At 41.8% G+C, this 13,078-nt stretch overlaps 1 protein-coding gene across 3 annotated transcripts in view; it reads right to left on the reverse strand.

Moving 5' to 3' along the window:
- Window positions 1-13,078, reverse strand: part of LOC135325012 (phospholipid-transporting ATPase IC-like) — a 51,277-nt gene that overhangs the window by 21,534 nt on the left and 16,665 nt on the right. For all 3 annotated transcript variants that reach the window (XM_064502320.1, XM_064502322.1, XM_064502321.1), the window contains 7 exons: window positions 7,903-8,095; window positions 3,893-3,990; window positions 1,946-2,059; window positions 1,316-1,414; window positions 1,139-1,200; window positions 649-721; window positions 476-546 (listed from right to left, as the gene is read on the reverse strand). In XM_064502320.1, the coding sequence (XP_064358390.1) occupies window positions 476-546; window positions 649-721; window positions 1,139-1,200; window positions 1,316-1,414; window positions 1,946-2,059; window positions 3,893-3,990; window positions 7,903-8,083 (698 nt within the window). In that variant the 5' untranslated portion in view covers window positions 8,084-8,095. The remainder of the gene's footprint in view (window positions 1-475; window positions 547-648; window positions 722-1,138; window positions 1,201-1,315; window positions 1,415-1,945; window positions 2,060-3,892; window positions 3,991-7,902; window positions 8,096-13,078) is intronic.

The following is a 13,078-nucleotide window of genomic DNA, read 5'->3' on the forward strand; positions in this document are numbered from 1 at the left end:
GTTTCATAATTTTTCCAGGGACTGAAGTGAGGCTGACTTGTTTACAGTTTCCTCATCTTCCTTTTGCTCTTTTAGCAGATGGGTGTAATACTTGCCATTTTCAGGCATCTGGGACTTCCCCTCTCTCTATAACCTTTAGAAGATGATTGACAGTGGCTTTACAATGATGCCAGCCAACTCTCGTTACACCCACAGATGCATCCCATGAGGCCCATCAGGTACAATTCATATAGACGGTCCCTAATTTAACTCTCCCCTGCTACCAGTGGTTTGCCATTTCCTTCATGGTTGCTTCTTGGCATAGAGACTTAGGGGCTGACATTATCCACGAAGACTAAGGCAAAGAAAATAATTGTACCCTTACCCTGAAAATAACTGTATTGCTTTAAAACAGCCTATTTCTGAAATACGCACTGCTTGCTCTTTTACTGTTAAGCCAAAAATAAACCTAAGAAATCCTTAAATAGAGCCTTACCCATCTAGTTCAGCTGTCTCTATGTAGCAGAGACTGTTTGGTTCTGAGCTGGATAGCAGCAAAATATCAGCCTAGTAAAACAAATAAATACACAGAAAAACAAATAAATCCAAGTCAATATTTGTAAAGAATGCTGTAGAAACATAAAATAAAAATATATCTAAACTACTTACAGGAACAAAAGTATTTTTCTTCAGACGAATAACATCTCCAACTTTAATATCTTTCCATTTTGTGGTTTTGAACCTAACATGAAGATAGTTTAGTGATTATTACTTTTTCATCTAAAACAGTATGTACTTTATAAATCTTAAAATTTTGCAACTTTCTTAGTACAAAACCTTACACCTTGAGCGTAAGCTGTGTTTCTCCCTTCCAGAAACTGCAATTTAGTTGGGATCTAAACCTACCTCTTCTTTTCCCTCTCCACATACATTTCTCTCCAAGAAAGTTGTTCTTAGCATAGACTTAGTGCCACAGAATAAATGTAAATGACTCCTTTAGGCAATTATCTTCTGATTCCAATTGTCACACAGACACGTGCAGAAGAGTGAAGAACAATAAGCTGAACTTTCATAGTCATCTATGGTTGAAGATCTGTGATGAAACTTAACAACAGGGCAACAAACACTACTTACAAAGTTAAAAGGGAATTGTACAAACCTCCCATCCTTGATGACATCACATGTCCTGTTATTAACCTCACTGTCCATCTTGTGACAAGCCTGAAAATGAGGAGCAGAGAATTTACTCACTACATATGCAGCAAGCACAATTAAAAAAAAACAAAACCCCAAAAACCATTGTTTTCTTTTAATATTAACAAAACATGTTTCTTACAATGTCATCCACTAGGTCTTTGACTGCAGTTATTCCCAGCACCAAGAGTAAGGGCACCAGTGTTGTATACCATGAAAGAGTCGTTATTTGGGGAATTGTCTGCAAGAAACAAATAAATAAAAATCAGCTCAATACGGGATTATCATCACGTTAAAGTGAGAGACATTAAGAGTCAACTGACTTATAACAAAGAAAGCCAACGCATCAAAGAGAATTCCAGGCTGGGTTGTGAAGATGCACAAAACTCTCAGGGACAAGCTTGATCATACAATAATTGTAATAATTTATCTTTTGTGTTGACACTTCTGATTCGTGAATGGGACTTGAGAGCCGTCATGTTTTACAGAGAAAGAGCCAACAGAAACATCTTTTTCCCACAAAATTCATGAATTATGTAACTAGCTTATCCTATCTAATACAAAAACAAGTAATGAATAAAACCTGCGTTGTGCTAGATTTGTATTAAAACGTGCTTAGTTTCTGCAGTAGTTGAAATACAGTCCCCTGTGAAGTGCCCTGCAACTTCCTGATAGGAGAGCAATGTATTGTGTCATAAGTATTTAGCTTAGTACATAAGCACTTCAAACTCATTTCACACTTAAAGCATTCTCTATGTAAAATATATCTTACCTGTAAAATAAGAAGAACAAGGAAATAGAAGTTGGCTGCTCTTTTAAACTGCTCAAACAGATTCAGTGGTAAAAAAGTGATTGGATTGTACTTGTATGTCTTAATTGCATTTCCCTGTTGAAGAAGATCAAATGTCATTCACAAGAGCAATACATTAATTGATTCTTCTTCAATCACAAATGTACAATTCATATTTCTAAGTAAAGCATTTTACTAGTCAAATCATTCCTATAAATAGCTTTTTTAGAGTTCTGCCTTTCCTGAACGGTTTAATGTGGGTTGCTGTCTCAATGAAACTAACGCACAAGGATCCGTTTCGCTGATTTTAACATACCCAAAAAAGCAGCTTAGACTTCATAAGCTTCAATTCTAGCAATACGTTAAAACACATAGAGTGCCTTGTAAATCTGGAGCACTACTAACAAGATACAGGACTTGGCACCCCTAGGTCACAGTTTTAAGTTTAGCTCAGGTCACCAGCAACCGTGAAGTTGTTGCTGTGTTACCAGGCGTAGTTATACACCTGCAAGCAGATCAGGGAAAGAACAGACAACTTATGAGACTTAACCATTCAAAGGCTATACAGCCTCCTTTAAGCACCACAAATGAAACCAATATCCTCGCAGTCGACAGTCTCGGATGCCAGCTCTGCAGCACGCTGGCAAAGGGCTGTGTTACAATGCAGCAAAAGAGAGCTGGCAGCATGAGCAGAGGTGGCAGTGGCAAAACTGTGCTCCTGTGGATGTAACTCCCTCTGCAGCCTCCGCTCCAGGACTAGCAAATCCCGCGGTGCAAGAAGCAACTCCGCTGGAGAACTATGCTGGAGAACCACACCACAGGACACCACACAGCCCCAGCGCGGATGGGATACAGCCTCCCTCAGGGAAATGGCACGGTGCACTGTGCATCTGTGCCAGACGGGCGCAGAGAAGGGGAGGGAGCGGCAGTGATTTTATCCCCCCAGACAGTCTGCTCTGAGGTGCATCATTTAGACGTTACATTTGCTTTATCACGGACCTACTTGATATCACTATTTGGCATGTAACAGGTCTCAGACATCAGACTAGAAATACTGAATCCAAACACAAAGGGCTGTTAATTAAACCCATTCAGGAGGGACAGTGTGGGACCCAGCAAAGGTTAAGTTGCATGAGAGTCAGTCCCATACCTAGTCCGCGCATAAAGGATTTCCATTCTAGTAAAAACTGCAGTTGTAGAAGTTTTATTATTAAACGTTCATGCTTGCACATGAAATAACCCAAACTGCCTCAAGTCCACACAGCAGCTATCTCAGGAGACTCATGAAACCACACAAGCCACACAGATAAACCAGGCCAGTTCACGTGGAACCCTACAGTGCTGTCACCCATCACTTACAACCAGTATTGCATACTAGCGTCACAGCTTTATTACCTTGAAAAGAAACAGTTCTATTAAAAAAACAGAAACGGGGGGGAAAAAAATGAAGCTTTTGTCTTGATAAATGAGATAAAAATGTCTACTTGATCATAGTCAGGTGGATTTAGAATGGGGGATATAACCCAGACTAGAAGGCTATCACTCTCTGTGTTTAAATGACCAGACAATCCTGATTTTTAAGACTGTCCCAGTCTAGCTTGATCAGGATATTGCTTAATACCACAATAAGACTTATATGAAAGATAAGAAGACAACACCTATTTGGATGCTCGTAACAGCCATAGTTGAGCAGATAAAACTCAGAATTTGGATCAAGGACACCTGCCTTCTAATTCTCTGTCTCATCTTAAGTAATTCTCTTGATACCTTGATTTTCCACTCACAAACCCGAAATCAATAACACTTCCCGACCATTGTGGAAAACCCGAGGAAAGTGTGGCTTTTATACCAATCAACAGTTGTTGAAAACATTGTACTGAGATTAGCAAAGCATTCATCCTGATCATCTGAAAACAGAAAAAAACTTACTGCATATTTGCTTTTTTTAAAGCACAGGAATACTGTTCTCTTAAACTGGGGCTGTTCGTGGAAGTGTCGATCATTTGCTTTAACGTGCCAGCTGCAGTCTGGAAGAGACAAGGGAAAATGGGTCAATAGCTGAATGTTCTAAAGATAAAGAAACAAGTTTGCCAACTGTAGATTTCCTTTCAAATGCCATCTTTTTAAGGTGCCTTCAATTGCAACAAAAGTGAGACTGTACCTACTTTTTTCATATATTGCCTAAAGAAGGTTTTCAAGAAATTTCCAGGTTGTCTTTATTAACAATTACAATACAGTCAGAGGTACTGATAACAATTTGGAAGTTGTATAAGGTACTGAAAACTGAACAGAGTAACACTTAGTCACACTAAATTCCCTTCCTTCCTCTCTTCCAACCTGCTTTTGTTAATACCTGCTAACCACTAAGTACCCAACACAGAGTTTCTGAGTCTTTTCTAAAAGGAAAGGGTACACCCTTGGAAAAATAAATTCATAAAACCATACCATGCAATGGTTTTCATTTACAACTGTAAAAAAGGTCAAAATCTAAAGAGCTCATTTTATTTCCTCAGCCATCAATTTTGCTCAATTGCTTGACAGCTTAGAAATATGAATTGCATTTTGCTGCAAAATCTAATAAAACTACACAAATTACGTCAGCAACCGCCTTCTGAAGTTTTGGCCCACAAGCTGATAAAATCACTTACAGAACAACTAAGCAATCTTGCCTCCTTCTGTCACCTTCAGTATCTGGCTTTTAAAGCCAGACTTGACACGCAGCATTCCTAAGGGGACAGTTTCTAGAAACCCTCCTCACAAACCCTCCATCTCCACTGCAAGGTGCATTATGCAAGTCCTGTGAACTCCACCTTTAAATGGAGTTCATCTAGGATGCAGATAGCTTTTGTCTGAATAATATTTATTGCCAGAATGACTCCTGCTGTCCAGCCTCCTTCACCTGCCAAACCTTTACTGTAATGGGATGCTTGGGGACAAAGAGCAGTACTAGAATGAACCTGCAAAACACTCTGACGTGCTTTTATAGCAGGCCCGTTTAGAGGGTTAACTTTAGAGTAGTTCAAACAACCTGAGGGGCTCAAGAAGTCCGCTGTGTCTTTATCTGTCTCCCCCACCCTACTCTACTCTGCATTTCGTCCTTTGTCTTTGCTCACTTGCCTCAGCCCAACCCATCGTGTATTTTCTATGCCCCCCCTTTCACCAGCTACCTACTCTGGATCCCGTTTCTGCCCCCAGGCCTACATCACCGATAGCCCTATGAATCTCGTTACCCACACCTACACTTTGAGGTCCTGCCCACACCGAAAGAACTCCCCCACGAACTAATTCAGCAGGTTTTTAACTGACTCACATGAGTACTTTACCTGCCCAGGAAGGAGGAGACAGAGACAGTATTTGAAGTAGGTTTAAGTCCAGTTTGCTTCACTCATCAGTTGCCTATCTCGCCCTTTTCCCCAACCCACAGTAAGTGTCTCTAATCAGTGCTCTTCCTGGTTTCATGGGATGCGCAGGATCTCAGTGTATCCACCACTACAGAGCATCAAAGGTGCTAAATTAGAAACAATAGGGGTGAAACTCCAGCAAGTAACTGGAGTTACTGGGGGCATGCCTGGGGGCCGCTGGCCTGCCACACCAGAGGCCTCCGGAGGAAGTAAAGGTGAATTCAGTACGAGGCGACTGTAAGCGAGCTGATCATAGGCTGTCCGAAGACTTCAAAAACAAAACCTCAAATCCAGTCACAAAACCATTTTTTTCCATCCAACACATAAAGCAAGTTCCCTTTTGACAAATCCGGGAGTAAGGTCTTTGCTGTCATCACACAACTTTGATTTCCCTTACATTGTTTGCAAGCTGTCAGAACACTTTGGTGCCATACGCTGCCTCTTCAGGGAGCTATCGCCTAGCTCCACAAGCAGATCGGAGAAACGCTTACCTTGCTGTAGCACCTGCGCTGAAAACTGCATAAATGAAAACACACATCAGATGAAGATGCACTGTGCATCCTTTTCAGGGCTTACATAAAACCCTGCAACTTACAGCACTTTTGGCTGTCTCGCATATGATTTACGTAAGAATTACAAGGGGACTAGTTTTTGATTTCTAAGGAGATAGATAAACATTACGGAAGTGCATGAATGGAGAAAATGATTGAATTTTATCAAAATGGCAGGACTGAGGAAAAGACTGTAGAAACATCCACAAGAACGTTTCTTAAAAAAGTTAATTCATAAAAATATTGCAGCGTTGATAAACCTTAGTATCTCAGATCAAGAACTGGCTGATTAGGTTTTAAGTAAAACCTTCATGGAGAAAAAAACCACAAAATTATTTTCAACTGCTTAAAAGTGATATTAATACCTAGTATTTGGGAAGATGGATCAATAACTCATCATCTTCAAAGGAACATGAAGGGAAAACCACTTTGGTTGAGGGTGAAAAAAAGCATGGAAAGGATGGCATTTTTGCTGTGCTACCTGAAGATAATTAACCACTGAACCAGGGAAAAGGTCTACAAATTCTGCAACTTACACCAGAAAATTATCCATTAATCAGAAAAAGGAAGAAAAGAAGATTAAAAAAAAGTCTGAAGGAAAAAAAACCCTGAATGAGTAAGTTTGCCAACTGCCTATAAACCCTTATGATTAGAATAGTGGCCTATCGAGCTTGCATGGTAAAAGCTCCTACCTCCTTAAAGCTTTTGCCTTGCCTGGGAGCTCAAAGGGAATCTGTCATCTCCATAGCTCTCTTCCATATTTTGGATAATAATTTGGATAACAGATCAACTGCATAGATGAAATAATTTTGTGGTTTACTGAACTAGCAGGTGTTACAACCCCTTTGGAGGGTGGAATCAAAATTCACCTCACTGATTTCAGATTCTCTGCAATTCACTAGGATAAAGGAAAAGGAGCATGTTACACTTCTGAAAGAGAAATTAAATGTGTGGGAGGTTGTTTTATTTCAGTTTCTTTTTTTTCCTTTGGTGCTTACAGTACGTGACAAAGTATAATTTGGGTTAGTGTTTGCCAGTGTACTGTGTCTACACAATAAAGTATCCGAAAAAGAAAAAAGAGACAATAGTCATAATGAGAAGCCCAGAAAACGTAACTGATGATGAAAAGCTAAAGAAGTTTTGTTTATTCTATAGCCTATACCACCTCAATTATCAAAAAAAAAAAAGAGGCTATGAATATGTAATAGCTGGTTATAAAACAAAAGGTCATCAGTTGTTCCCCACTGCCACATAAGCAGGCAGAAATCCTTATATATGTAGCAGGGAGTAGTTAAGTAAAAAGTAACTGCACTGGAACACCGAAAAAAAGTACTTAGGGTTGTAGACTTTTCACTCACAAAGGTCAAGAACAGGTATGTCTAAGCCATACCAAAGAGACTTCTCTCGTTTAGGTTCTTATTTTGGTGGCAGCACACAGGCTGTATTTGATGGATTTCTGCAAGTACCTTCTCACCCTAACTTTCTATTCCTCTGTAACTACTACAAATAAAGAAAATCATGAGACTAAAAGTTAGCATGGAAGCTGAAATCTCATTTGTGTAAGACTTGGAAAAAAGAAGTGTACACAAACCAACGGACTAAGCAGAGCAAGCTGGCTTATGCTGGCTCAAATTTACAGATTATGGGGAAGAACACTAACTGATGATCTCTTCAAGCAGTTCTCAAACCACAGACTGTGTACATTAAGGATCTGCCTCGATTAAGATCAGATCACTGTGCAGATCATTAGTTTTATGCAACAAGTAATGGCATAGAGTTTTGGAATTAGACTAGAATAAGTTGATTTTCCTCCTGACCTGTGTTAAACTGAATTACCATCACTAACTCCTCTACAGATTTACATAAGCTATCCATTCCAAATTCATTCTAACAAATAAAATACAAAAATCAAATTGATCTATGCACGGCTCAGCCCATGAAGTCAGAACTATTTACTATCCAAATAAAGTTTCTCTCATAACGTTACCTTTTTTAAACGACTCTTGTTTCTCCTCGGCTTCTCTATTGATTCGATTTTGTTCTGGCTCAACCGCAGGCTGCTGGCTGTCCAATTCATCCTCTGTCTCGTCATCGCTGTACGGCACCACCTCATCGTTGGGTTGAGAATCCTCATCAAAGGTGGTCTCTGAATCCTTTTCGGAGTTCATTCTGCTAGCGCTCTGTGAGTGTTTCATAAAGACAAAGGAATGAGTTAATGGAGCAAGTGCTGGAAACCATGTCTCCATAAATGTAGTCTGTCAATATCTGTCAGCAAAACCACATTCAAAACTAGTTCTCCGAGAGCAGCTTAGAGCATGGACTCAGTTTTCAAACACAGTTCAAAGCCATGAGGCGTAACAAGTCCTCCATAAACTTTCTGCTATATGTAATTATAAATGCTCACATGACCTACTAAGGGAACATCCTATTTTCTTGACGTAAGAAATCTTTAATGGATCGTAGAAATTAGTAAGCCCATGAACACCTGAAGCTTAACAGTTGCCATCACACTGCTCTTTATAGCAACACCAGGATGACAAGAGTTAAAGGAATTTAGATCCTAGGTCAGCAGCCAGAAGGCTGAGCACCGAGCACAAGCCACTGAGCGCTTGCAATCAGCAATTCAGGTCATGCAACAGCTCCTCAGGCCCAGGTCCCCTGGCTGCAAGGCAGCAGGAACGGCTCTCACACAAAATAAACCTTTGCTTCCCTCTCCCCTCCCCAAAGTCTTAACAGGAACATTTGCCATTAAAAGATGTCACATTTTGGTGTCCAAATATCTAAGGAAGTTTAAAACTCATTTTTTAAGATGTTCAACACAAAAAAAATCCAATTGTACCTATGCTATGTGTATGCGCATAACTCTGCCTGAAGCTTTTCAAAAAGCTCACGTGGTCCCTACACCTTACATACAAATACATTGTCTTCCAAATTGTGATCTCCATCTTCCATAAAGTGCATTTAAACTATAGCTCTTGAGAAATCCCTGGAATTGTTATTATTTGGGCTCCCGCATCTTCATGCGATCTTAGATCCAAGCAAGACATGCAGGAGAAGATCCTAGCCTCCTTTCGCATTTTCAGACTGCGCAGAAAATTTCTGCTGCTTAAGCCATTTGCTACAGTGGACAGTACTGAACTGTTTGTAAACAAAACTCAGAAACCACCTACTCATGGGCAACTCCTCCCCCTCCAACCACCACCCAGGAACAACCACCTACACAGCTCCTAAACGGTCTTCATCGACACTGGGTTAGCTAATCACTTTGCTGAGCAGTTTGGCATTTTATTAACTGATCTAGTACAGCAATTTATATAATTTTGGTGAGTGTGCCCCATTCATTTCCAGCCATCTAATACTCCCATCAGTTATACGGAAGCCTACATTGCTTGCATTTATTTCTAAAGGTAAATACTTCCAAACAGATTCTGTTCTGTCTGCTCAAGGCACTGTACAAGTTGGAGGAATATTAAAAACCACTGTGAGAGGAATGGGTTCCATAACCTCAGTAATTTCAAAATTAAATTAAATTAAATAGCCAGTTGAAGCCAAGTAACATACTAGCTGGCTACCAGGTATCTGCCTAGTGACCCATGTTCTAAAAAGAGCGTGGCTCTGTGAAATAACACCAACGCTACCCTATACCCCATATGCTGCTGCTAATGAAACCAGCAAACAGCAATGCCAGCACCCATTATTTGGGCTGACAGCAAACCTTGTCAATACCCAAGTTTCTATTTTTACAAAGCTGAATTGTCTCCCCTCCCTAATATCTCTTGGCAGAGAGATATAAATATTAAATGAGTACTTAATATGCTACTCAAATGACACAACTGTCTTCTAAAAGCCCAAAACATGTAACGCTATTTCATCATCTGCAGTTCCAGAGCATTCTCCTACCGCACGAGCTAATGTTTCAAGACTGCCAGTTTATAAAACAAAATGAAAAGCAGATATCATATGAACACAGTTTGACTGAATATGAATTAGTACAGCTTCTTCCGAGACCCACTCAGGGTGCTCACTGACGCAGTCCGCTGGGAACGGGACAGCGAGTCACTAACGCCCAAGTTGTGGAACCTGAAACTTCTGCGGAAGCATTATGTGCTTTCCTAAACAGCCTTGGAATTAGGCAATTCATCTGAGACACACGGGATTCAAGCTTAAATCCATGTACTTGAAGATCTCACTGTGCTGTTTTGGTTCCTTTCTCCTCTTTTTACCCTCTTTGTTCTTCCTCGACCACCACCCTTCCCGCACAAAATCTCGTACTTCACCTGATGCAGGAAGGAAGAGAAGTACACACCTGAAAGCTGAACTAAAAATGTATTTCCATAACCACCTGCTCATTAGCAGCTTAAAGCACAGAGCCAGTATAACCTGAGCGCACGTCGCTGCAGAAACCGGTCCGTGACGCAACCCATCCATCTGCCCCACGCAGAGGGCAGGGGGACGTCGGCTGTGCCCAGCCACGACACGGCCCCTGCGCGACGCCCCTCCGCACCGGGAGGGCCTGCCTGGCCCAGCGTTCGCCCCCGACCCCAGAAAACGCAGTACGAGGGTCAGGGACAGGCGTTTTGCGCCTCTTCACACAGGCCTAAAAAGATATGGAAAGGTAAGGTGCTGAAAGGGAGTTTTAAAAGTGTTTAAAAACAACCAGACCAGTTAAGTGGCAACCAAACACACGCTGGCAGCAAGACTGAACGTGTGAGGACATAAGAGAAAGATGGGGGGAAATCCAGGGAGTAAATAAACTCTGACAGTTACTGCTTCTGGCATGATGTGAGGGACAGATAATTGCTGCACATTGTTTTTCTTAATGTAGGCGGTATCTAGTGTCCTCAAAAGCAACTTCAATTAGAAATATAATTAATACCTGCTTTTTTTAAGAATCTGATACTACAATCTCTGCTGTCGATGGCATACAGACAGAAGTTTTCCCTACGTTGAGAGAGAAGCCATTTCAAAACAAGATCCCAGAAGTTTTACAAGATGCTGCATCGAGGGATCCCAATTTATTTTACATCTGCCAGCCTCAGACAAGCGTTTTCATCAACTATCACAGGTTTCCTCAGTCCAGAGGAAAACTGAGGCTGAGCACAATACTTAATTTTTCGCTTTGCAATTAGACACATCTTCCATCATTTCCATGTGCATGTGATTCAGTATCAGAGCAGACACAGTCAGAAGGCACCAAGGTGCGCAGGACTTACAGCCTGCAGCAAGCACAGTCACTTGACATCCCCCGGGAAGGACAGCCGCTGCGCAGGTGCCCCTCGCTCACCGGTACCCGGTACGGCTGCTCTGCGACACAGGCGGAGGCGGGAGCGAGGGAAGGCACCGGGCTCCCTGCGGCATCAATCCAGCGTCAGTCCCGAAGGCAAACAACCCGCACGCAGGAACCGAGAGCGCAGCAGAGCCTTTTCAGTAAAGAACAAAAAATCCAATATGACTAAATATTTATTCCAATTAAGTTCCTGAATTTATCACTGACCAGCACCTATTATTGCCTCTGCCACTAAATGGGTTCCAATAAACCATAAAAGACTCCAGAAAGGAATCCTGACAATAGTTACCATAGAAGCACTAGGAAAATATTGAAATAAAGCATACAAAAATACATTGGTAACTATTTGTGAAGCAGCAGAATTTCATTTGTTCTACAGCTGTATCACTTTCTTGAGCTGCTTTTTCTGACCCACAGAACTGTATTCAATAACCCACCACATGCAGGTATTCCCAAGCACAGCAGCTAATTTTTGTCATCATTACTCAGTAATGTATTACTCAGTAATCAGTATTACTCCTAGAAGCAGTATGGAGCCAGAGGAATGCTAACAGCTGATGAAAACTGCTAACAAGCTACTGGCTAAACCTTTACTGTAATGCAACCCATGGGACACAGCCGAGAGCCCAGGCCAGCAACCTTTCTGCTCATCAGCGGGCATTACCATTTCAAAATATGTAAATGGGAAGGAAAGCAAGTAATGCTGTTAAATGTTATGAGCAGAAAGGATAGTGTATCATCAGGTTATTGCGTGTCTTTTACTTCTTCCTCTCCGCTATGCTGCAAGCTCCCCTGCACTCCCAGCTAGTGTCATGTGTAAAGAGAGAGAGAGGGACACATCCTTGGAGAACTTCATCGTGTGGTGGATACTATAGGTTAGCTCTGGCCTCCGCCCTCGTTCCCCTCCACCGACGGCATCTCACACCTCGTCCCCCGAACCAGCACGAGCCTCTGCCACGCACTTCTTCCCCCAGAGACCTCTGTGCCCGGCAGCGCGGCTCCAGCACGTCGCTGTCAGGAGCAGCCAGGCGAGAGCTCACGACCCTCCCGCTTTGCTTCATTCAGGGTCTCAGCATACATTCAAAAAACCGGAATATGTATGAAGAAGTAACTGCTTCTAAACAACCCACAGTCACAGAGTCATTGAAATCAATCTTGCCCACAGTGCAATGGAAAAGCAAGTCAATGGCATTTTTGGGTTACTTATGCTCAGAAATGTATTTTGCAACATTTCTACCTGTAGTTTTTATATTATTGCTAGACTTGCTGCATGCTCATGCTATTTACGTTTTACTGTATTGTTCACTGCATTATAAAAAACGGGGGGAAGGAGGGGCAGGTGAAACAAGAAATATCCCCCACCTTTATAGCCAGGAGGAAACAGTCACAAGTCCTGAAATGGGGACAGGGACAGATGAAGTCTAGTATTGTTTACCTCCTGCGACTTAAGGGAAAAACAAAACAGAACAAGACAAACAATCAAGAGTACAAAAAGAGTCCCACACTGGCTCAGGAGGCAGATCCTGTCTGCACTAAGAGACACAGCAAGGAACTGGTACAGTCGACTAAAAAACCCACAAACGCAGAACTACAGAAGCGGCTCCACTTTGTCTTATGACAGAGTCTTCTGACAGCACGGTAGTATTTTTGAGAGTGAGCCAAGTTTCCTCCAACATCATTTGGGGAAAACCTTGCCAGACTCCTAACCATTTTCCCAATTCAGAGGCCCTGCAGGTTACTGCAAGGTTTTCGCTCCCTCGGGCAAACCAGACAGATACTACTGAACCAGGCGTTAGTCTTGGACACTAAACCCTCTAAACCCTTCCGTATACTCTTACTTAGCGAGCAATTACAGCCAACACACACCAACTTATCC

Source organism: Dromaius novaehollandiae, chromosome Z (assembly GCF_036370855.1).
Source record: "Dromaius novaehollandiae isolate bDroNov1 chromosome Z, bDroNov1.hap1, whole genome shotgun sequence".
Lineage (NCBI taxonomy): Eukaryota > Metazoa > Chordata > Aves > Casuariiformes > Dromaiidae > Dromaius > Dromaius novaehollandiae.